Below are 27,103 nucleotides of genomic sequence, written 5' to 3'. Positions count from 1 at the left end.
TAAAATAGCTACCAATGATGCAAAGATTAAGAACTAATAAAAAATGTTCTAATCAATTTTATACCAACAGATATTAAAAAAGATGAAATTGACAAATTACTGAAAAAATTAAAATTGTTTAAGTTGTCTCAGGAAGAAACAGAACTCTCAAAAATCAATTCAAATCTGAATTTCCATTTGAATTTTAATTATCTCGAAATTTATCTGTGGACTCAATGCAATTCCAAGAATAAATCAAAGGATTTTTCTTGGAAGCTGACAAGCTAATTATAGAATACACATGGAAGAACAAAGAGCCAAGAATAGCGTAGGAGATGTTTAAAGTTCTAACTACTAAGACAGAATACATTGACTCAGGATGGATAGGAAATAGAATGGAATAAAACCCAGAATCATACCATGTTTGTAAGGAAACTTGACATATGATTAAGATAGCATTGCATATTAGAGAATAATGCATAAACTAGTTGATATATTGTGCTAGAATAATTATTTTTCCAAATGAATGTAATAAAATAAGGAAAATGAATTCCTATCTTATACCATTTACATAGAGCAGCCTAGTTAAGAATTTATGTGAAAGGTAATCTTTAAAACTTTAAAAAGGAAAATATAAGAATGTCTTTGTTACCTTGGAATTTCTTTAAAAGACAAAAAGAGTGCTAGCTATAAAGGAAAATTTTGATGAATTAACATACTTAAATTAAAATTTTTCTTCATTAAAATACACCACAAGGAATGAAGAAAAAAGCAAACCACTAACTGGGAGATGATGCAATGTAAAGAACAGAAAATAGATTAATATTTATTATCTACATTCTCTTTTAAAATAAGCAATAACTTGACAAGCCTTAAACAAAAAATAAAATAAGCAGTAACAGAGAAAAAAATCCTCCAATAAAGGAATGAACAAAAGACATAAAAGGAATCTTTCAGCAAAGTGTAAACAGGAATAAACTTATGAAAAGACATCTCAAACTTCATCACGATGCCCAGCTCATTTTTCTATTTATAGTAGAGATGGGGTCTGGCTCTTGCTCAGGCTGGTCTCAAACTTCTGATTTCAAACAATCCTCCTGCCTCGGTCTCCCAGAGTGCTAGGATTACAGGCATGAGCCACTGTGCCCGGCTTGTGTCATACATTCTTTTTACACTACATTTCATAGTTAGAACCTTTTAAAAAAATTAGAACCACTAGAATTAAGGGAATAATTTGATAGTTTAGTTATTACTGAATTATTCCTACTTTTCTCATGATTCAAAAGAATGTAGTACCATTTTGTTTTGGTATTTCCTCCTATGTATATATTTCTATCATCTTGAAAGTACTTAATTTTCATTGATCATCAGATATCTTGTGATATTAAGCCCCTATGTGTGTTAGATTTGGTGCAATAGACCTGAAAGTTAAGTGTGAATTAGACCTACGGTAACTGAATGTCTTTTCCCTTTTCCTCATGTAATTAATGATAACCCTCTCTTTCACTCTTAAAAGTGTCCCTATGTGAATAAAAATTATATATTCACTCCTCCTAAAGCTATCTATTTATGAGTGTAAATAATTTAACATGAATTAGAATTTCTCCATCTACAGACTATGGAGAATTCTATGATCCCATTGGTATTCTTATGTTTATGGAATTTTCTAAAGCAAACTGAAATTATTGTTAGGTTATTTATGCTGAGAAATTACCAGTAAATTAGAAATCACTGTCTATGCATGTTACAAATTCAATTGGATGAGTAAGAATAGAATATTTCATCGGAAATATGTAGAAAATGGGCAGCGGTGCCTTTTGTTTGAACTGTTTAATTTTTTTTCTTTTTGTGCTTGAGGATTATATAAACCTAGAGATAAAATGAGTCCTTTCTAAAATATGTCTTTTTAAAAATGCCTTACAGGCCGGCCTGGGCGCGGTGGCTCACGCCTGTAATCCTAGCACTCTGGGAGGCCAAGGAGGGTGGATTGCTCTGAGGTCCGGAGTTTGAAACAAGCCTGAGCAAGAGCGAGACCCTATCTACTATAAATAGAAAGAAATTAATTGGCCAACTAATATATATAGAAAAAAATTAGCTGGTCATGTGACACATGCCTGTAGTCCCAGCTACTTGGGAGGCTGAGGCAGCAGGATTGCTTGAGCCCAGGAGTTTGAGGTTGCTGTGAGCTAGGCTGACGCCACGGCACTCACTCTAGCCTAGGCAACAAAGTGAGACTCTGTCTCAAAAAATAAAATAAAAAAATAAAAATGCCTTACAGTTGCATCTGATAAATTTATCCTAAAGAAAATGATTATGAGGAAGAGCTGTGATGGATTTAAAATTGAAGAAGAGAGGGTATATACTTACATAATGGGTGCAGTGCACACCACTTGGGGGTTGGACAAGCTTGAAACTCTGGCACGTGGGGGGGGCAGGGGCAATATATGTAACCCTAACAATATTTGTACCCCCATAATATGATGAAATAAAAGGAAAAAATAAAGTATACGTAAATTTGGTGGTCATGATGACAAGAGGATTATTTAAAAGAAATAAAAACATCCATACTGGCAAAACTTGGAACATAGATGTTTCTAGTATTTCTTTCATCTAATAATACTTTTTATTTCTGAAGAAAATTACATTTAAGTTCTATAATTAAACTAATAAAGCAATGAAACTATTCTAAAATAAAAATTATGTCATAATGTAAAAATTATATTTAAGCTGCACTTAACGAATGCAACAAAACAAAACAATAAAAGAGAAGTGGGAGAAAATATCAGACTGGAATATGATGACAAACTGAGCACATTCATTTTTTCCCTCCTCTCCCGAATTCTGTGTGATGGAATAGCAGAGTGTGTGTCTATGTCTGTATCTATATCTATATATTTACATCAATATATTTGTCTGTGTCTATATCTATACCTATATCATACCTATATATCATCTATTTATATCATACCTATATCTATATTTCTGTATTCATATCTATCTATACTACACACACATAAGTAAAGCTATGCATGTGTTGGGAAATATATAAAGCATATATAAAAACTGAGGTATTTCTGAAAGATAGGAAGCAGATGGATCAGATATTGAGTGAAACCAAATGCAGAAGAGGCAAAATCTAAAAATACATTTAGCAGAAGACATCTGCAACAGTTAGAGTAATCCTGAGGAACTTCTAACCCAGATTAGTAGGTACAAACAACTGCACTTGTCACACCTGTACAAATGACAGTAGACACCAAATGCTGCTTTGATTCAAGCACATAACTGAGACGTGTGGCCCAATTTGGGGTTCACATCCTGGCTTAATCCATTTGCTCTCATGCCAACAACTAAGGTAATGAATGTGAAGGTGCTTTATAAACCATCATATATAATGAAAATGTTACTATTATTATCTTCTACAACCACCTCTGCCAACCACCACCACCACCACTGTCATCATCATCATCATCATCATCACCCCACCACCACTATCATCTATGTCTTTTATTCAACCAACCATTTCTACCTGAATTCTCTCTTTTTGCCTGTTAATGGAAACTACTGGGCTCCTTTAAATCTTGACTGCTTTTGATGTCTGAAATTTTGACCTCTGAGCTCTGCACACAGCTTGGCCTTGATCCTGAATCAAAGACTCAGGTATGGAAAGATCTCCTCCTACCCAACGACTGCTTGAGCCTCCTGTATGTTTGCCCCCAGTGGATCCAGTCTAGTGACAACGAGCTCATTACTTCCCAATGCAGGCTACTCCCTAAGTACACATCTACAATGGTCAGAAAAGGCCTCTTTACATTGAGGCTCAAAAGACACTGCTTACAAGTATCAAAAGCCCCTTTATTTCTTACCATGAGACTTATAAGACTGAGACAGTCAAGAAAAAGCCAGAGTAGATGTTACAGGAAAGGAAGAGGAGAGAACTGAGTGCTCTGATAACTGTCTAGTCACAGTCTTATTTCAGTGAAGTAAAAGAAATTTTAAGCTTTCAACAGTATCCAGCCCAATCTAATAGTAGGAATCAAGCTTCAGTAAGAAATAGAGTGTACCTATCGCTGGAAAGTCCTATATCATATCTTTTTGGAAACTCTAAGCAATATAGCAGTTGGAAACCAGATAAATATAAAATCATTTGATGAGAGGGAATGAAATTCCAATACCTAAGAGATGTAATTATCAACGTGTTCACCAATATTACTCTTAACATAATCTCCATTCAGAATCCAGTATTAATTTGTTTTATTGGGATTATTTTTCAAATCCCTGAGTGTGTGGTTCTCTTTGTGTAAGCCTTGTGTTTCATACATCCCCACATATCCTATATAAATCCTAAAAGCTTTCATGTAGGAAGCAATTATGACAGGTTTCCTTCTGTTTTTATATCATCAATGAATAATTAATAAAGTAATTTCAATTACTTGATGAAAGTCTCTATTTGTCAGTGATAATCCATTAATTAAGGTTGAGTTCTCAATATTTTTGGTTTCATGTATGGGTTTTGGGAGGAGCCTATGAACTTTCTGATATTCTTGCAAAATTCTGTCTATGAATGTACTTTTCTTGGGAGAGTTTCCATAATTTTCATCCAATTCTGAAAGAATCTATGTCCGCAAATGCTAAGAAACGCTAATTTAGAGAGTGAATATATGGTGTGAATCTTTAAAGTTGAAAATCTCTTATATTTTCCTTTTATGAATTTATCATGTATTCATGTGATAAGTAACATATTTGAAGATTCAAATACTTTTTGGACCATTAAAAGTCATTAACAATCTTCTTTATTATAGGAAACCATATACATTTAAGTATATTTTTAATGTGTCAAAGAGATATTCATTCTAATTTATTTAAGTCATCTTTTTTATAGAGAAAGCATATGGTGGTGCTAAAAGAGTCCTGAATGGAATCAAAAGATTTTTCACTGATCTCAGTTTCAACATCAACTAACTCATATGACCTTGAGAGAATTCATCTCAGCTCTTGGGGCTTTTGTTCTTTCATATGGAAAATGGGTGAGTGAAAAAAGCTGGTTGCTAGAATCCCTAACGTGGCATGAAGACATCTTTATGTGGAAGTTTCAGGATCTGTGAAAGAATGTGGGGCCTAAACTTTTCTAACGAGTGAAGGACAGTCTGTCAACTTTCATCAGGTGCTTACTTGACTTTATAGACTGTCAATCATAATGAAAATTATTATTTTCTACTATGATCCCATTATTTTCAAATTTGCATGGTAAGCTGTGCCTGTATTTTTGGCTCCATTTTTAAACAAATTGAAATAAGACGATTTGTTATTATAATTTACCTCACTTTCATTAGACAGTTGTCTGAGACATTTGATCTCTCATTTCTCTAAAAAGTTTCCAAAAGTAGCTATGACTTTAGGACTGAGATAAAGATGGATATGATAGTACCTTTGGAGCACTTCAGCTCAAACCATCTGTAAGATGGCAATACACAATTGTCATTGCGTATTTAACAGTTGTTCAACTAGCTTCTGTCACCTTCACTTTTTTAACCACATCTAAGTTATTGGGTATAAAATACAAAATTTATTGTTTTTGCATGTTTTAAAGTAAGTTCCTAAAGTAATTTCACATAATTTTTTACTAAGAGAGTCAGCATGGTGAAATACAAAATATAGGGGCTTTGAAAACAGATCTGGTTCCAAACTGGCTCTGTCCTTTGCTAGCTTTGTAGCCCTGGCCTATTAATTGGTCTTTCTGAGCTTCAGTTTTTTTCCTTTGGAAACATAGTAGGCACACAATAAATATTAATCATTTAGCAACCTTAGAATGCTGTACTAAGAAGTCTGGAAAATAAGTCATTATATGAATACAATCTTCATTGGAAAAAGTGAAAATTGGTGAAGCTCTTCAGTTGAGTTTTGTTGTGTTATCATTAGTAGCTAGCACCATGCCTGGCACATAGAAAGCCCTCAATAGACATTTGTTGACTTAGCTAATTATTATATGGTGAGTATCTTATAAACCACATTGACTATTGGCTTTTTAGTTGCGCCACTCTTGCCATAGTTCTCTTGATGTAGAGAACTATACCTACCCCCCACTCCTCACCTGACTTATTACTCATGGAGGGGCAAAGGAGTGCTCCAGTTACCATAATTGCTCTGACTGTCACTCTGTTAGCCCAATTCTTCCTTCTGTTCCCTAACCAAATCCTGCTGCTTACACCATGGCTGGCACCTGCATCTGATATTTTATATCCTCGTGAAGAGTTTCTAATTATTGCAAATCTGATAGTTATATAAAAAAGGCATTATTAGCTTTATGTTTGCCATGTATTAGTCTTTTAAATTCTGAGTCTTGGTTTTATTACCTATTCATTGGAGGAAAATATGAAGCAAGGATCAGTGAAGATAAATCGTATGGAAGCACTTTGAACATTGTATGGTATTATACACATGAAAGGTATATAAGGTAAAAAATATAAAGGTAAAAAATATAAAGTGGATCTTATTTAGATGTGTTTTTGTGAGATAAACTAGGGCCACATGTGACTTTGAAGATATTTTAATATGTACTTCTTTTTTTATTTTGTTAATTGTAGATTAACAAAGTATCTTTACATGCAAGTAAGATGAGGCCTACTTTATTGACTATTAGTATTTTTGGTGAACTGGCTGTTCACATATTTATTCATTTTTAAATATTTAATTGTTTGTCTTTTCTTATGAATTTGTTACATTTATTTATGTTAAACTGCTCCTTTGGGAACAGATCAAGCTGTGATTAAGAAGAACCACATGTGACTCAAAACAGTGACAGGTTTGCTTCCACTCTACCACCTAGGAAACAAGGAAATGGCTCTTTTCCGTGTCAAGATCTCTTGCTTTAGACAGATATCTTACTGTTCTTTGATTGCTTAATTGCCACCGGCCCCAGCTCTCCTGGAGACCTGTGATTATCTACCTTTTACAGTCATCATAGCATACATCAATACATGTTGAACAAATTTGCAATTCAAAAAAAATTTGCAAAGGCCAATATCCAAACAATGGGAAACTGGCTAAAAAATCTTATATAATGGCAAGTCATCATTTTGGGTGATGAGTGGTATTTATATTTTATCCTTCAATGAAGCCGCATACCTTGCTGGTGACTAAATATCATGACAGCAAAGGCTGCAAACATCACAGAGAAATTTCATGATTTACATCATAAGATTTGGATTTTTCAAGGTAAAATGAGTGACCAGTAGTCACTTATTCATGTGTCATAAAATCTGGAAAAGGGATCACTTACAGGCAGGCTTACAGGTTTTTGTTTCAATAAAAATCTATTTTAATTTTTCTTTCTGGAAAGTGAAAATGAAACATGTTCATTTCTTGATGTTTACTTGGTATTTTGTACCTAGTGTTCATGCAATGTATGAAGAGTTTATAAAGTAAATAAAGGGAATTGAGAGACTGAGTTCAAAAGTCACATGTGGCCCTAGTTTACCTCACAAAAACACATCTAAATAAGATCCACTTTATATTTTTTACCTTTATATTTTTTACCTTATATACCTTTCATGTGTATAATACCATACAATGTTCAAAGTGCTTCCATACGATTTATTTTCACTGATCCTTGCTTCATATTTTCCTCCAATGAATAGGTAATAAAACCAAGACTCAGAATTTAAAAGACTAATACATGGCAAACATAAAGCTAATAATAATATAATAATGGCCTACTTTATTAAGTATATTTCAGGCACTGTGACAGGGCTTTATATCTAATATCACATTTAATTCTCACATCAGTCTTGGGAGGTAGATCTAGTATTATTATTGCTCTTACATAGGTTCAGCTAATAAGCGTCATTGTGATTCTGACTCAGGTGATCTGACTGACCCCAGCACCCTCACATACTTTTAATTATGTTGCTATACAGTCTACTTCTTAAGACTTATTAAATAAGGTTTTCCTCCCCTTTTTTTCTTTCACCTCACTACCTTTCTTTCCTCTTTTACCACTAATTCTGAGAAAAAATAAATAACCCCACAGTTAGGGTTAGGATCAGGGATTCATGCTTACCTCCATTAATTGTATTAATTGGGATGGGGGACAGAGCGGGCAAATTCTTCCAACAACTTACTAGATCCAAGGCGGCTGCCAGGATGGATGCGTCAGGAATTGTCCCCGGCTCACAACAGTTTAACAGAAATTGAAAGCGTTTCATGCCTTGTCGGATTGCTCCAAGATTCACCACGTTTTTGCTTTTTCCACTGTCTTGGTTGGGAGAAAGATGGTCGTCAAAACTGTGGCAACCTGTAGGGGTGGTGCCATGGTGGAGGAATGAAACAGAGAGAGTGTGATGGATCATAGATTTAAAAAGAGCTTCAAAGATACAACAGTGTTTCCTACATTGTTGGCCTAACACTCTGTGTGTGTGTGTGTGTGTGTGTGTGTGTATGCTGGCCTAAACTTCCTCCTTCACTCCACTTCCTTCCTCTCCACTCCAATGCTTGGTTTGAACACATTCTGACTTTCGGGAATCTGGTGACATATGGCATATGAAAATGTAGGGTATTTCCTACATTTAAATGTAGGATCTGATCATCTTACTACCAGGTCTCCTCTTAAATACTAGTAAGAGCTGTCGGTATATTTAAAATGATTATTCCTACAGTCAACAACTAACTTCTGTTCTTATGGAAGATGCAATCCCTGTGCAATTTTAGATCAGTTATAATAAATTCATATGAAGGACAGCATTACAATGAAATAAAAAACCTTTTCTCAGTGAAGATGCAAAGAATTACTGACTCTTAGAATTGTCAAGTACCTTAAAGGTTAGTCATTTAATTCTAGGATTTCCAGACCTGGCTGTGCATCAGAATTATTTGGGAAGTTCCTGAATCTCATCCAGTCCTTCAGAGTTTCTTGAGGTGAGGTGTAAGAATTTGTGTTTTGTGAAGCCTCCCAGCTAACTCTGAAGCAGCTCACCTGGCCTAGCCCTGAGACCCAAAGTTTGGGAGCCACTGATTCCTCCCCTCTTCTTTTTCTGTAATTAAGCTGCCAAGGGCATAATCAGTCTAGACCTTATTAAAATACCAAATATTAATAATCCTTCACTAGGGATTTTGATTCCATAGTTCTGGGGCTATGTGTATTTTTATCAAACACTCCATATAATTTTGATGCAGAAAGTCTAAGGATCACACACTGAAGACGAATCACACAAAGCATTGATTTTTCATCTTTTTAAAAAAATCCTGAGGGACATTTTAAAAAATATCTCAACATTTTGTAAAGCTTCTAGTATATTTCTCATTTTTCTTATATATGGTTATAATATTGAATATACTTTTTAAAACCAGGTACTAGCCTCTTCTCATGAGTCTGAAATGTTCCTCCCATATCCAAGAATATACCTTTAGGAAGAGAATCACTGAATTAGAGGTTGGCTTGATTTGTACTATTATTGTTCATTTGAGATGTACCAACTCCTGGTCCTCTCTGAGAAGTCACAGATTCTAGAAATGGTTTTCTCACCTCTTCTGTCAAGAATACTCTGATTCTCTCTGATCTTAACTCCCCACTTCCCCACCTGCTGTCTTAGCACAAAGGTGGCTCTTGCCGGGCACGGTGGCTCACGCCTGTAATCCTAGCTCTCTGGGAGGCTGAGGCGGGCGGATTGCTCGAGGTCAGGAGTTCGAAACCAGCCTGAGCAAGAGCGAGACCCCGTCTCTATTATAAATACAAAGAAATTAATTGGCCAACTAATATATATAGAAAAAATTAGCCGGGCATGGTGGCGCATGCCTGTAGTCCCAGCTACTTGGGGAGGCTGAGGCAGGAGGGATCGCTTGAGCCCAGGAGTTTAAGGTTGCTGTGAGCTAGACTGACGCCATGGCACTCACTCTAGCCTGGGCAACAAAGCGAGACTCTGTCTCAAAAAAAAAAAAAAAAAGGTGGCTCTTGTGTCTATAGCCCTCAATTGAGGTATCCTACACACAAGTCTGTCACCATTGGTGGTTGCAAGATGTATGGTGCATTATTTGTTCCTAATGTTTGTAAATTTGCTTTTAAAGATCAAATCCAGAGTTAGGGTTACCTTTCTAATAATTTGCATTGGCGGTATATAAAAGGGTATGTTTATAGTTATGGGCCTCCGTATAGCATGGCAGTGTGTTACAAACAAGGATGTTGGCCATCATACCCACTAGTGGAAAAAGGTAGGTACCTACCTACAGCTTTTGGAAGCAGTTTAAGCCTGGGGCACAGATACAAAATTATGGCATGGCATAAAAATAATTACCAATTCTTGGTCTACAACTTTCACAATGACTCAGAATCATACTGAAGTATGAAATAACACAATGTCTTGGATTTGCTTTAAACCACATTTTAAAAACCATAAAAGAAACATGAAAATATAGCAAATTTTTGAACATCATTGCAAATCAGTAATGAATATTTGGGATCAACTGAACCATTATTTTTACTGTTTTTTTTTTTTTTCATTTAGTATAGCATGTTTTATATCAAATGCAAAAGGAAGTATTACAAGAAAAATCTGATGGTGGAAAAAAATCAAAAGACAAAATCTCAAATGATACAAAGAAGAAAAGCTACAAATGAAGAACTAATAATTCCAGGACAGTCTTGTTTTCAGACAGCTCTCTTTCAAAATGCTACTCTATCTACTCACTGGGCATTACCAAAGCTACTAGAACAGGTAAATTCTTGATATCTTCATAACTATACATCACCTTATTAATCATTTATATATAGCCCTTTAATAGTTACATATGTCAGAGGATTCTCATCTGTTAAAAAAATATATCAACTTAATAGTCCCTTCAAATCTGAATTTGAGATAGAACCCAAATAAGATTTTTTTATTTTTCTTTGCAGTGAATCTAGTTGTTTTATTATTTATTAATTATAACTAAGATTTAAAACACATTAGGTGATAACTGTCTCAAATTTGTAATAGAAGTAATACATAAGACAGGATGATCAATAAAGTTATTCTTATTTATCCAATTTATTAAGAACGGTTATCATCATTTAATTAAAGGAAGCTTTAAGGATATGTATTTCACCATTTTCTTCAATATTTATTTGAGAAGATGACTAATTTCAAAAGAAATGTATTCAATATTACTAAAGGAAGTGCCATTTTGATTGAAACAACTTCAGAAATAATGCAGTTAAGAAATGTAAGTAAAATAATGAAGAGAGAAGTGATCAAAACTCTCTTTGTCAGCAAGAACCTATATTCTTTGCTATGTAGAATGATATACATTTATTATGGGTGAGAAGACCAGCAGAATCCTATAAGCACAGAACATAAACATCATGCTGTAAACAAAAGCTATTTACAATGGAAAATTTCCATTGTATTTTATAGCATCAATAGATAACAATATAATTTTACTACTATTTTTGAGCACTTAGTATGTGCCAATACTGTATGAACTATTTTATAATTTATTTGCTTTATTTTTTGCAATAGCCCTGTAAGATAGATTTTTAAAGATGATTAAGAAAGAGAATGTGGGATTTGTATGTGGGATGTGAGAGACAGAGAGAGAGAGAGAAGACAAAGACAGAGAGATAAAAAGAGAGGGGACAGGTTAAGTAGCCCAGTCTAAAGTTATACAACAGAAAGTTATACAGTCAGGATTCCAACCCAGACCTACTGATCATGGGCCTGTGCTCTACCACTACAACACTGTGACACTATGCATTTCTAAAATATCAAAATGTTTATATGGAAGGAAGTCAGATTTTTATATTCTGCTAAAGGTAGTGATTATGTCAGGAAAATTTAATGTAAGACACAATTTAGCATTGTATATATTATATTTATTGGTTTTTTTCCTGTATCCTTAATGACAAACTGATTATAAAATTATACCCTGCTGGTATTCCATATTGTAATACTAAAAGAAATGGTAAAAAGTTATATTTGGCTGCCAAATATCCTCTTCTTTATCAATTTCTTATATAAACATACTAGGATGTAAAAATGCCTGTTGGCTTTCTTGGGCATAATGATTACTTTTTTAGCTTCAGTACATTTTAGTTGCATTCACTCAACATTTTTTTTTTTATATCAGGTTTACTGAGGTATAATTTACATAGAATGTATTTTTGTAAGCTATTAAATCCAAGAAGGGATGTTTCAAAACCCAATATTTCTTTTATAAATATTATTTTTAATTGATAAATTTTTTTTTTTTTGAGAAGGAAAGAGTTTATTAATTTGCAGGCAAATGAGGAGGTTGGCTGATGCCTGTCTCAAAGTACCAACGTCCTCCTTTTGAGCAGAAGTACAGAGTTTTTAAAGGTGCTGATCAATCCCATCATGGCTTAAACAATCTCTCATGACCTCCACCCAGATAATTTCCTTGAGCCATCTCCCGTGGCACAAAGAACAAAAGTGACTCCCCTGCCCCTCCTGACCACTGACCTGAGGCAGGGATGCAGATACTAGTTCCCCCAAAGTAGTGGAGGATGTTTTAAAGAGACACAAAACATTATTGTATACATTTATGGGTACAAAATTTCAGACAGATCAAATCTAATATTTCTTTAAGCAGCATTGTTCATTGAGTTGATGGCAGAGCTGAACACATAGAAGATACACAATAAATTTGTTGATTGGTTTAAAAGAAAACCCCTTGCTTTAATTAATCAAACATCTTCCTTCAAAGAGAGACAACCTGATTTCTAAAATGAAATAATTTCAGTGAATATGAAAACACAGAAGAAAAAGATAGCTGATCTCTGAATGTCATTTTAATTCTATTAAATGTTCACCAGATACATTTTTCATTTGTGGAATAATTTTTTAGATTTTTTAAAAAAATTCTATTAGCATTTTATTTTAACTCAGTGAAGTTCAGGTACTATATTTGAATTGAAGGTAATAATGTTTGATGTTTGTTTTCTTTAACAATTTAAAGAAAGAAACAAAGCAATTTTGTAATTATCTATAATAATTAAAAGTAAAAATTTAAAAAATAAAAAATGTAAAAAAATCATTTAAATGAGAAAGAAAGGACAACACATCTATCATGGATGCATAGGGATCATTTATACACATAGATTGCAGAGGAAAAAAGGAAAGAAAGAACAAAATTAAGCTCAAAGATAAAAAGAAGTGCACATGATCAAAGGCAGTAGTTATTGCAAAATACAACATAGTTAGATTACCAGATAATGTTGTTTTGGTTCATTTAGCATAGCTGGAGATACCTATCTTTTCCAAGAGATTCCAAAGGCATTATCTCACAGAATATCTTTTATAATTTTTAACAAGCCAGAGAACATAGGTAAAGAATGTGATATATAAAACTATATTCTCTTACCAGCCACAAGTACATAAAAATTTCAGGTATCAATTTCAAGTATTATGGTTTTGTTTTCTAGACATGCAAAAAGGAGACTGCCTGTATCACAGGTATGGCTGACACAAACTTATCCTAGAGCCTGGCTTTATCAATATTCCATTTTATTTGTGAATGGAATATAAAGAGTATATGAAACAATGACTAAAATCTGTAGGAATAATGGTGAGAAAAAAACACAAAATCCAGGATGAACTAAGGTTTATGAGAAATGCTAATGATAACATGTTTAGAACAAGAATAAGAGTAAATATATTGGCTTATTACTTGAAGAAGTAAATGTAAGGGGATCAAAAGGAGAGTAAGCAATTCAATTATACTCTCATCTTTTCCACCAAAGGGAAAAATCTACAAATGGGAACGTTCAGTGCCCAAGTCAGTTAGGACTGTTATAACAAAATACCACAGACTCGGTTACTTAACAACAAACATTCTGGAGGCTGGAAGTCTGAGATCGGTGTGCCAGCCTGGTCAGGTTCTTGGTGACAGCTCTCTTCCTGGTTATGTCCCCACGTGGCTTTTCCTGGATGTGTGCATGCAGAGAGATCTTATATCTCTTCCTCTTTTTACAAGGGCATTAAAATCCCATCATGGGCACGACCCTCGAGACTTCATCTAAACCAAATCACCTCCTCAGGTCTCCACCTCCAAATATCATAACTTTGGGGATTAGAGCTTCAACATATGAATTTTGGGAGGACACAAACATTCAATTCATAGCAAATAGAAAAGGGTCATTAAGAAGAAATATTCACCAAATGTGAGAGATCCTACACTCTGAATTTAAGTCTCAGTTCCAACAAATTACACTCCAGTGCATAAAAAGAACTTAGAGATGTGATTACAGATCCACTCAAATAACATCCAGCTAGCATGGCACATAACTGGAGAACACACTTTAGTCCCACACTTTATTCTCAAAAAATGCAACAAAAATCTAGGATAATGACGATTCTGAACAATAGACATATTGTCTCTGAAATATCATGAGAAGTGAAAAGAGTGTAAAAAGACTGAAAATAACAAAGGCCCTCGTTGTTAGGAAAATTCTTAAAACGACAGACTAATAAACTTGATGTCTGCCCTAGCCAAATTCTGTAAGAGATAATTAGACAGGAAAATTTTAAAAAGACAGAGGTAATCATAGGAACTACTGTAGCTTCATGAAGAATACATCATGTTGAACTGAGCCAATTTCTTCTTTTTGATAGAGTTATAAAGACATTACTGAGACTTTTTTGGTAAAGTCTGATGATGTTTTCATAATGAGAAGGGAAAGTGCTGTCACTTGTAAATTCAATGTATGGTTGGCTGAAAAACTGTATCCACAAATTGTTAATCAATCGAAGTCAACAATAATTGTTCTTAGAGTTATATTTTTGTATTAGTCCTGTTCAGTAATAATATGAACATCTTGGAAGAAAACAGGGAAGTGTATATATCTCTGCAGAGGGATCATTATAGCACAATTGCAAATAAGAAAAGATTGAGAATTCAACTTGGTTTGGGTTCTGTCTCTTAATTTCCTTCCTGGGTTAGTGTAACTATGCCATAAGTTAATGAAATAAACAACTTTAATTATTTATGAAATGAAAAACTAATAATGGCTACATCAACGTATACATGGTATTCATTCACACGAAGAAGAGCTATTTTCACATCACTATATGATGTGAAAATAAATAATGTAGTTTTCAATTGTGTTCATATACTTGCTATATTCCTGGAGCTTAATAATTACACTATCTGTTGCACCAATTAATTTCATATATAGCATATTGCACTTCATCTGGAGTTCCACTGTTATAAACAAACAAAAAACACATCACATAAGTAAACTATATAGTAAAAAGGAATCAGAATGGTAATGGATCTAGAAACATGTGAGGAAAACCAAAGAAGCCAAAGATACTTAACCAGCAGCAGTAAGATTAAAAGACAGAACATGAAGTGGAATATATATGGAGCTAGCATTATATGTATATGTGAGAGACAGAGTGTGTGTGTGTGTGTGTGTGTGTGTGTGCGTGTATGTGTGCACACTGGTACAAGCATCATAACCAGGACAAATGAATCAAATTTATAGATAAATTTATTTTCAGAATGTAAAGAAAGATTTTCTAATAATTAAAGCTGTCTAGCTCTGGAACAGGTTGCTTTGTAAAGTTAAAACTCCCCCTCAGTGGAAGTGTGCAGAGGGTGGCTGGCCACCTGTCAGGGATGTAATGAGCAGAATCTGTAAGGAGATAGGTGGGTGGATAAAGGATCTCTGAAGGTTTTATAAAACTCTTAGATTTTAATAAAGGATAAAACAGCAGCAGAAGCTGTGTCTTATTCTTTGCAAACCCAGTGCCCACCAGGAGGTGAGGAACATAGCCAGGCTTCCATAAATGTCTGTTCAATGCACTGATAACAAATAGAGAAGCTATAGATAGTAGTAAAAGATATGTATGGGAAAGAAATGAATGAAAAGTCAACAGAAATAGAAAATGGATCATTTAGTCTAATTAAATTTGTGTTCTGTGATGAAAGCGGAATGGAATTCTTAGGCTGCATGACATTTACCAAGACGCTTGAAGAAATTCTCCTCTTCATCTCTTCCGTTTTCCATCCCACTCCCTGGCCCACCTTCGGAAAGCTTCACGGCACTGGTGAATTTGACCTTAGACAAAAAGGAAGTAGTCATATAACTAAATGCAAAAGCAAAGTTTTGTGGTTAGACTAGTCCTTGACTTGAAAAATAACTTGTTTAGAACCTGAGGTTTGCTTCATTCTCTGGCTTCCACATTTGGTTAGTTTAGTCAGTGTAGTTTATTCCCATGTACCAAAAAAGACATCACTATTGGCCGGGCGCTGTGGCTCACGCCTGTAATCCTAGCTCTTGGGAGGCCGAGGCGGGCGGATTGCTCAAGGTCAGGAGTTCAAAACCAGCCTGAGCAAGAGCGAGACCCCATCTCTACTATAAATAGAAAGAAATGAATTGGCCAACTGATATATATATAAAAAATTAGCCGGGCATAGTGGCGCATGCCTGTAGTCCCAGCTACTCGGGAGGCTGAGGCAGAAGGATCACTCAAGCCCAGGAGTTTGAGGTTGCTGTGAGCTAGGCTGACGCCACGGCACTCACTCTAGCCTGGACAACAAAGTGAGACTCTGTCTCAAAAAAAAAAAAAAAAAAAAAAAGACATCACTATTACATAAGGAAGATCCAGGTCATAGGTTGAAAGCTAAATCACTATAAAATAATTGAGATATTCTTAGAGTTAAAATAAGATAAAGTCCAAACTCAAATTCATGATCAGCAAGCCATATTTATCCTTTATGAATAATACCACAATTGAGACTCAGGCCAAAGTGCAAGATAGCCCAAAAGAATATTTTAAATCTCTGTGAAAGAATCAGTATAAAGTAATTCATAGGGTGTACCACAATTAAAGTGCAATAACATGATTTTCTTTCTAAGAATTAAGATGTGTTCTTCATCTTGCCTTTAGATCAACAGTTGTCAAAACCTTCAGCATGGTAAGGAAGCCATAGGCCACATATACACAAATACTTGACCAATTTTTCTTTTTTAGAAAAAAGAAGGCGAGGAAGGAATTATAAACATATAAATATGATCTTATTATATTATTTTTATAATTTCAAAATAGTTTTAAAACAGACTAGACAGAAGGAAACTGGTTTTAGTGAAATTCAAAAAATAGTGTGGAAACAAATAATTTATATATATATAAAGAAACTAACTCTTATCATATGCTGACAATTAGGTATAAAGTGACCAGACCACGAATCATCCACAGGAAAGGACTCTTATAGGAAATGAATTTCACTGAGAATAATTACTTTCATCAAGTCTTATGCTGTTACCATGCTTGACAGTGTTATGAAGGAGCATTTAGTAAAAAAGTTATTCTGAGTTTCTTCATTCCTTTCAACAAGGAGAATGGTTTAGATTATGCCAAAAGTAGTGGAAGGAGGATGAATGGTGTAAATATGTAAAGGAATTACTGGATCTTTGGACAGGAGCTTAAGATGTCAGTGGTTTCACGCATGTATTAAAAGTTAAAATTAACTGGTAAATAATGCCTATGTACATCTCTTGTATCTCCATTATATTATATAATTTTTTGCCACACTTTTTCTTTTCTCCTTCCCATGATAGCCTACTATTTCAGCATTTTAGTTTCCATTGCTCATGTAAGAAACTCAAGAGTTTCTTCAACTCTTCCTTATTGGCCCCTCCAGGTGTTCAGTATTTCCTGGCCCTGACATTTTTCTACGCGCGACTCAACATTCCCTTACACAAGTAATGTCTTGTTACCTTGGAGCTTTGCCTGATGAAAGACAGTCGGTCCACAGAGCTGATGTCCAGGAGGTCCTCCACTCCATCTGCCAGGCCCGAGAGGGAGGATCGTTTCAACCAGTTTCCTATTTAATAGATTAAAAATAATTAGAATGATAGAGCACTTTCTATCAAATGGATTAAACAAAAAAGTCAACATGTTCCTAACAATGAAAGTTACATGGCTCGATATAAATAGAAGTGAAAACAAATTGTTTTGAATGTACATGCTTTGAATCAAAATGTTCAGTATTAGACTATAAAATTACATGAGCTAGTAAGACCAGGTCAAAAAGAATCTGATTCTCTTCAGTGAACAAAACCGTAGCTCATCTAGTTATCCTAGACAACTTTCACATCTCCCCTCCTAAATATCTCTCAATTCTGTGCACTTCTGTCTACGTGGTTACAGCCCAGTCCAAGCTTCCATTTACTTACAGCTGGGCTATGAGGCAGCTTTCTATCTGGTCTCCCTCATCTACTCATGCTCCTTCCAATATGATTTCCATGTGGTGGTCTTTCAGAAAAAGTTTACCTGCCTGTATTACTTTCCTGTTCAACATCTCACCTTAGCTATCTAGGGATTTAGGATGAAGAGCTAACCTTAACTGCGAGGCCTCACATGCTCTGGCCCCTACTGTTCTACCATAGTCATGCAGCCACTCTTCCTCTCATTTCAGTTCTTCCATCCTAAAACCTTTGCACATACTTTCCTCCATCCTAATACCTTTGCACATACTTTCCTCCATCCTAATACCTTTGCACATACTGCCACCTGGAGTGCTTTCCTCTTCCTTCTCCTAAGTATCATGCAGATCTTAACATCACCACCTCCAGAAACTTTCCGAGTCCTACATCCTCCCCCAATTTAGGTCAGTCTCAATGTTGTATGCTTTCATAGCACTATGTCTATTACTTCCATAAATTCAAAGTTTGCAACTATACTTAGTTGTAGAATTATCTGCCCTAATGATTGTGGTCTCTACTAGATTGCAAGTTCAGCAACGTTGGCAGGGGGCTGCATGTTTTTGCTCACTATTTAATCCCTGATGCCTAGCAGGAGACGTACGTACATAGTAGGTGTTTGAAAAATACCTATAAAAAGAAATGAATGAATGAATGAATGAATGAATGAATGAAAGAGTCAGCCTAGGCCTTGTGACTTGAAGGCTTTCTCTTTCTTTAGCCTTCCATGCATTGCTGTTTTAATTATGAGTCGATTTGAGGACGTGGTGGGTAAAAAGAGAATCCATAAATAAATACAGACATACTTTTACCTATGGGGAGTTTAAGCTTCTTCCGGAGGGAAATTCTGCGGGATCGTGAGCGGGCACGCCGATCAGAGGTAGTCCCTGAGTGGGCAGTGGTGCATTCTGAAGTGTCCTGCTCAGACTGGCTGCTGGTGTCACTCGCCGCACTCTGGGATTTGAACATCTTGCGCCAGAAATCTTTCCGCCCCAGGTTGCCTCCTTGCATTTGCTCATCACTGTAAGCAAGCAGAGGACAGGGTTAAGTATTCTACGGCACGTGTGAAATTCTCCTAAATTTCTTTCAATCTCCTGTCAATGATATTTAGGCAAATCATGCAGAACGATCTTTGATGAGCTGGGATGTGGGAAGAGTGGGTGTGAGAGCAGAGGGACACCAAGGTTGACCCTCTGAGCTCTTCTTGAAAACAGTCCTGGCTCAGCTATCAAGTTGAGGTTGTCATTTTTTAAACTTTAATAAAAAAGATTAAATATTATTGCAGATAGCACTTAAAATGTCAGTAAATATTCTTAAAAGCTCTCTGGGGCTTGTATAGTACTGTTCCTCACTCCCCACTCCCCAACCTAGTATAATATCATATTTGACACTAAACTCATGAAAAATATTTAAACAAATGAAAGAATGAATAAATAAATGAAATGACATCACCATACCCACGGAATGACTTACAGCAAGTAAGTCAAAGAAACTTAAATAGGGTCTAAAAGTAAAATATAAGTACAACTCAATAGGACAAACATGAACACCTGCAATGGGATTTTTGACCAGGGCATTCCACAAGAGGAAAAAGACAAGTGGCCAATAATATACAGAGCTTAATCTCACTAGGAATGAAAAGAAGTCAGTTGACATGAGATCTCTATTTTCATGCACTATATTAGCAAAGATTAAGGGTGTAAGGGAGAGAAGGTAATGGTTACTATCATACTGCCAGTGGTGGGATAGAACAATTCAAACTTTCTGGAAGATAATTTGGTAATATGTTATCCAAAGCCTATATCAGCACCCTTGACAGAGAAATTCAATTTCCAGGAAGTAATCACAAAGAAATGATGGGACCACATATATTAAAATGTAGATATTATACAAAAAGGTCAAATACTTACTGAGGTATTCTTAGTCAATATTGAAAAAGTGGAAACAATATAAGTGTTCAAAACTCAGGAAAGAACTGAATAAATTATGGGATTCACATACAGTGATATCCTCTGTAGTTATTAAAACCTTATTTTAGAAGACCACTGATATGGAAGATGTTCATTATATATGGCAAAGTTAAAAGACAGTGATCAAATGGTTTAAATGGGGTAACACTATGTTAATTTTTTTTCAAAAGTACACATGTAACCATATGTCTGAGTGCGGGTTTTATGTACACATGCTCAAAAATGTACCCAACATAATATACCAAGAATTTATGGAGCTTATCTCTAGTTAGTGGTATTTTGATTCTTAGACTACTTCCCCTTTACACTTTTCTGTGTTTTCCACATTTGTCAGCTTGAGTAACATATACTACTTTAGTAATTGTAAAAGGAAAGACAAGAGAAAATACTCTAACATGTGATTAAATTTATTTATAGGGTTTTAGGTAATGATTTGCTTACAAGCTTGGGGCTGAGTCCTGAATTGACCTAAAATCTGACAGTACCATGTATGGCAATCATTTTCTGAAGATATTTATATGGGGATCCAGATTTTATCTCTCAAAAACTTATCAGAGTACTAAATACTCATACTTATTTTAAACTAGGAAATTCTTTTTACCAAATTGGCATGGATTTAAATCAGCTTTCTCTTTGACCTCTCAGCTACATTTTATCAAATGAGCACAGGGTCTGAAGCATTTCTCACCTTTGGGGGATGCATGACACATGCTGAGGGTATGAGTATGTGGTCTGGGTGGGAAAACATTCAGGGAGGCTATAATTTATCAGCTTTCTCAATAAAATGTTACACAGCTTTGTCCAATGGTGTGTATCAATAATAAGTTTCAGAGAAATGAGTGCATAAAACCACTTTAGTATTATCAGGTAATGTGACTATTTAAAAAGGGAGATGGAGAAGAGTCAGGGCAGGAAGCGGGGAGGGAAGGAAAGAGAAAGAGAAAGTAGAGGAGGAACTAGAATTGTCCAAAGTGACCACCCACCTTTCTCCAGGCTAACCAGAAGACATCTGACATGCTCACCTCCTGGGCCCACTTGGATCATGGGGAAGTCCCATACTTGACATTTTATGACATCCCTCTAAGTGGAAATATTTTTGTAGAGGTGTATTAAAACATGTATCTTCATGGAAGGAGAAAGAACAGACATGTGCTAAATGCTGAAAAACTAGGTGGTGTTTATAGCACAGTGAACAAAGGGAATACTTTGGAATTTAGAAATCTTAATCACCTATAAAGATATAGTAGATAATCTTATTTTTTTAAATCCAATTTGCCTATTAGATCATTTTTATTGATCAAATTGGCTTTACGGCTGGCTACGGTGGCTCACGCCTATAATCCTAGCACTCTGGGAGGACGAGGTGGGCGGATTGCTCGAGGTCAAGAGTTCAAAACCAGCCTGAGCAAGAGCAAGACCCTGTCTCTACTATAAATAGAAAGAAATTAATTGGCCAACTAATATATATATATAGAAAAAATTAGCCGGGCATGGTGGTGTATGCCTGTAGTCCCAGCTACTCGGGAGGCTGAGGCAGCAGGATTGCTTGAGCCCAGGAGTTTGAGGTTGCTGTGAGCTAGGCTGACGGCATGGCACTCATTCTAGCCTGGGCAACAAAGTGAGACTCTGTCTCCCTCCCCCCCCCAAAAAATTAGCTTTAATAGTTGCTAGTGCTATTTGGGAAAAAATTCTCTTTCCTTTTTTTGGGTAGACTTTATGTATAAAGTCTTTTAACTCATCTTGTGGCAATCCAGCCACAGAACTTTCTATTTCACATTGATTTTGTTTTCCTTAGAGCTTATGTTTGGATTTTTACCATGTCCTTAAAGGCTACCTTAAAGGAAAAACTAAAACTCAATTTTGAGTAAGTTAAAGAAAACAAAAGCTTAATGATCTCACAATTTTACCCTTTCTTTGATTGATTGAGTCATTTATTCATTCATAAAATATATATTAAGTATCTACTATGGGCCAAGCCTCATTTTGGTATTGGGGTAATAACAGTAAGCCAAGCTACACATGGTCTCTGGACCATGGAGTTTATCTGTTCTCTCCTCAACTTTCCCTACCCATTTAAGGTCAGCCTCTAAGATTTCAAAGTGCTACAAGAACTGTGTGGGCTTTTAGTTCTTCAAAAGTTTTGCTTGCTTGCTATGGGTTACCAAGGCCCTGTTTAATGACTGTTTCCTTCTCAGCTTTGATTTCCCTGACAATGAAGAAAAAATAACATAAAATCTTATACCTTGAATACCCTGCAAAGTTCCTGGAAGAACAATCATTTAATACTGAATTGGATTTTTGGTAAGCAGAATAGTGTACCTAAAATGATAAATAAATACTGATCATTTCACTTGTGGGTTAATAGTTCTCAAAAGGAGAACAAATAGACTTGCATAGAATTAGGTTATATATTTAGTGTCTACACTAACCCTTAAATTTTCTGGGGACACTAATTTAAAGATGCTTTTGATTGTGCCATTGTGCAAAGTGAGATTAACAGATGTCAGAGGACATTAGACTGGATCTCAGGAGAGAAGGCAGGTGCAACAGAATAGTCTATATTTCAGCTAAAACTGAGCACTAGAGAAGTTTCTATTATTTGTTTTTAGAAAAGCTTCATCAAGAATGTTAGCAGCCATTCATACATTTAAATAAAAAATATTTATAAGTGATTTTAAGCAAGAAAGTGGATAACAGCCCCATCCCGCCTGATATATATGCTATTTTTCAAGATTCTTTGGCAGGAGTGAGCATGAAAAGCAGAAATGGAGAAAAGACCAGAGATGGAAAATGTAGTTAGGGAGACTTCTTGTGGACACAGGCTGGTTGGTTGTGACTTGGGCATGGAGAGACTAGAGGCATTGGGAATGGAATGTTAAGGGCAGAAGCAAGGCAAAGTTCAAAGGAAATGAAAAACCAACAATAAAACAAAGAGCAGTTTGGAAAATAGAACGTCTTCCAGTGTGAAATGCTTAGCCCCTCTGCATTGGAGATAAGACCAATGCTACTTACTGCTCTGGAGTCTGTGAGGGGCGACCAGACATGAAGCTGCGGCATTCCTCAGGTGCAGAGGACACCTGGCCTTTATCCACAATGCTTCCTGCCTCTGACCTATGCAAATGGTGCATTCCCCAATTACAACAGAGCAGGACACCAATGCTTAATACTTTATATACTTAATAAAGCAAAACATTCTGTTACAGACAACCTGTATAGGCTGCAAACCTTATGTCACCATGAGTCTATATTAAATGGAATTAATAACCTACCATTTAAATCATGACTTAGCTGTCTTATTGCTTAACAACATCATCCCAATCGCAAACTGAGTCATTAACTACAAGCAGGATTTTAATTGTAGTTTCTTTTAATCTCTGTAAGTGGAAGTTAATATATAATAGGCATAAAAATATGTTTACTAGAAGGAAAAACAACATGGTACTGCTCAACAATCTGTCTTTTGCCACATTTAGAATATCACTTACTGAAGAGGATGATATTATATCAGTAATTGCTTTTCCTCTTTGGATAAAAATGTAAATTATGTATAGAAGTGACTCAAACATAGAGATAACATTTTACTACATAATTTATAGTTATGAAATGAAGTTCATATATATGAAAGTTCAGGAACAACTGAGCTCTGATTCATACAGAGGAGCATTTAGTTGACAGTAAACTTATTCTGGGACCACACCAGTGATACCAATTACACAAGATAGTTTTACCATTCTTGCACCAAAGTTACATCATGCCAGGAACCACACAGACAACACAATAGATTATATTCTACTGACACAATGCAAATACCAATATTCAGAGAGCTCAAGCTTCCAACCTTTTACTGCCTGCAGGTTTAGATTCCTGTTCATTTTCCTCCACCTTTTTCCCTGGTGCTAACTTCTCGGCACTGTCAAGCAAAGCGCTGAGGGCTACTCTCCTGAAGACATTCCCATGAGCCTCTTTGATAAACTGGACCAGCTGACGGATGTCACAATAGAGCCCCTGTTTGGAAGCAAGAAGGAAGTTTGGAGAGAGAAAGATAGATGTGTGATTAGATAGTTTCACAGAAATAAAGGAAGAAGGTAATTCCTCAGGCTTACATGAGCATTGGAATCATAAAAGAAGACAGTTTACTGCTGATGAAACCAAGGGTATACGCCCTCTCCACTGCTCCTACAGAACATTAGCAAGGCCCTTGCCAATCATCCTTAGTGTGAAAAAGGATGGTTATCATGCTGCGTATCACAAAGTTGGCTGTACCATTAGAAAGATGTTAATTTACATTTTTAACCATTGGATTTCTGAGTTTTAATTTTTTTCTCTGAATTGTAACTTCTGAAGAGATGCCTGCAAAAAAAAAAAAGGTAGCCAGAATTTTGTTTAGACTGAAGATTTCAGCCAGTCCCTGTTCAGCTTTTCCAAATTTTCTACATGATTGTGACAAAATATGTTGTCTTCTAGACACATCTAACAAAGCCTGATTATTCAAAGGATGATGCATTTTGCTGGATAGATTTAGCAAATTATATGCATGCTGTAGGCCACCTGAACATGAGCTTGACTATGAACTCAAGGTAGTGCAGGATTATCAAAACCAATATATTGGTTAATCAATATTTAAAAATATAGGCAGGACACTTTTTTTTTGAGAAATTTAAGCTTTGCATCCAACATTTCCCCCTCTTTCTTCCCTTTATAAGAAGATTTTCCTTAGAGAAATGTTCATGGCAATGCTGAATGCAGAAGCCTACAGAACACTTACCTTGATAGCTTTGGTTTTCAAACCCTAAGATCACTGGGACAATTATGTCCATGATCTTTAGGAAAGCAGAAGGAAGGGCCTTTGAGGAAAACATGGAGAGTGCACCCTTTGTGTCACTATGCCCTTCACTGTGCTCTCTGGTGGCTCCTCCACCAATGGAGCAAGACCCCAAAGAGCAAAGATTCCTAACTTACCAGAGGGCACATAGTCCTAAGCATGCTGCAGAAAGCACTATGTGAAATAATAGGTATAGATGAATAATTAAGACCTGTGGAGCCTCCCAGGCCCTAGGTGCTATCTAAGAGGGTCTTTACACCAAACCATGAAATGAGGAAACCCAAGAATGACTATTCTGGTAGGGTAGGGGTTCAAAGTCAAGCTTAAGATGATTTTTTTAAAAATTAAGAAACACAGTATTTTTTCTATACATGAGTTTGTGAACAAAGATTTATAAGCACTCATGTATAATCAATTTGTTAAATTACTTCTTGTCATGAGTAAATTAAATACATGTATGTCAGCTATGTTATAAGAACCTTGCTGGGTTGACTTTGGCTGTCAGCAAAGCTAAATTCTTTTGGTTTGGAGTTTTACTCTGTCTATCTCAAGGTAAGTCAACTGTTTTGATAGTTATAATAACTTAAAATAATTTTCTTGATTTAGGTAGACCATATGTGTAAATGGGTTGATTTCTGCATAGGAGTCATAATATCTACTAGATTGGTAGGATAGAGAAATGCTCCTTTGCCTCCCCAAAAGACCTGACTTCATTTATTCACATTATATTTGTCACCCTTAATCCACATTTTGTATCCCACACCACAATATTCTTAGTAGCAATTATGCACCAACCTTTAAAGCCTGGTTCTCCCTCATGCTACTCATGACTTCAGTGGTTTAATTAACACAGTCTTCTAAGAAGAGTAGCTAAAAGATTACAGTGCTCAATGAAAGAAAACAAAACCAATTTCAGCAGCATATTTGCATTAATTTTTAAAGTAAATATGGTTTCAAATCATGCTCGGTGTAACATTCTTTAATATTTCACCAGTCAACAAACTGCTCCAGTACCTTCTTTCTGAAGGGCTTGAAATACCTTGCAACTATTTCACCAACCACTACATAACCTTTGAGATGCAAAAGGAAGATAAGTCAACTTGCAGATAAGATGCTGAGTAACAAGGAGGAGGACAGCACTGCTAAGGCTCCATTGTGACTTTCTGGTGACAATGGGGAAAATAGATATTTCAATGTTAAAGTATAAACTTTTAGACTTCAACTTTTCTTTATTTTTTTTTTTTTCTTTTCGCTCTTAGACACCAACGGATAGACTTCAACTTTTCTTCTTCATGGCCATGACATGAGAACTTTTCTCAGAGCAGAGACCAAGAACTCCTGTGGGAAGAAGAGGAGAGCTTCTCACCAGATTCTCAGGGCTGTGCAGCTCATGTGTGGTCGAAGCGCAGCGTGTGATGAGGGATTTAAACATGGCACTGACGATAATACCTTCCACGTTTTGGGCTGTGGATTTGTTGTCCACCGTGGTGAAGTTATTTCCAAACCCGGCCTTGTCTGGAATGCAAGGGCACAAGTTATAAGCAATGTTTCCATTAAGCTCCATCATTGAAAGGAGTAAGGAAGTACTTGGTACCCAGGAATTAGGGAAGGGCTACATGAAATACAGAAACAGAGAATTAAAGACACCCCTGGCTTAATAATGTCTATGCAGACTTAGAAATAAATGAATTATTGTCTCCTTCAGAGTTCTTACCAGGACATAATTAATGCATTTGTGGAGTGTTTTGGTTGGTAAATCTTAGCAAAGGAAAAGGGATCAACTGTTACCTTTAAGAAAGAGTTTTATGCTTACAGTAGTTTTTAAATAGGTGATCACTGGAAAAAGAAAAAAGAAAAGAAAAGATCTACTAAATGCCCCTCTCAGTGGAGAAACAGTTAAGTTGAGTCAACCTGTTTGGTAGTGAGGAATGTGTGCTTCTCAATAAAAATTGTTCAGTTTGTCAGAAAGGGAATGGGGTGGGGCCAACTAGGCAAGCTGGGAAGGGAGAAGGAAGAGGCAGGGAGGAGCCCTGCAGGAGAAGTCATGCAGTCACCAGAAAAAACTGAGCACTTCCAAGAACTGCAGAGCACTCCCAGAAGCTTCCTGGGCATGCAGAGGGGAAAAGCTACAGC

At 35.8% G+C, this 27,103-nt stretch overlaps 1 protein-coding gene across 4 annotated transcripts in view; it reads right to left on the bottom strand.

The window, feature by feature from the left end:
* Positions 1–27,103, bottom strand: part of UNC80 (unc-80 subunit of NALCN channel complex) — a 203,901-nt gene that overhangs the window by 127,815 nt on the left and 48,983 nt on the right. For 2 of the 4 annotated variants that reach the window (XM_012751444.3, XM_012751445.3), the window contains exons 16-22: positions 26,337–26,485; positions 23,987–24,153; positions 23,161–23,259; positions 18,985–19,199; positions 17,693–17,799; positions 15,934–16,030; positions 8,100–8,272 (exon numbers count right to left, since the gene is read on the bottom strand). In XM_012751444.3, the coding sequence (XP_012606898.1) occupies positions 8,100–8,272; positions 15,934–16,030; positions 17,693–17,799; positions 18,985–19,199; positions 23,161–23,259; positions 23,987–24,153; positions 26,337–26,485 (1,007 nt within the window). The remainder of the gene's footprint in view (positions 1–8,099; positions 8,273–15,933; positions 16,031–17,692; positions 17,800–18,984; positions 19,200–23,160; positions 23,260–23,986; positions 24,154–26,336; positions 26,486–27,103) is intronic. The other 2 variants (XM_076005903.1, XM_012751443.3) reach the window with 1 other exon arrangement.

Source organism: Microcebus murinus, chromosome 8, assembly GCF_040939455.1.
Source record: "Microcebus murinus isolate Inina chromosome 8, M.murinus_Inina_mat1.0, whole genome shotgun sequence".
In the NCBI taxonomy this organism is placed as follows: Eukaryota; Metazoa; Chordata; class Mammalia; order Primates; family Cheirogaleidae; genus Microcebus; species Microcebus murinus.
This window is presented reverse-complemented; position numbering and strand designations above follow the sequence as displayed.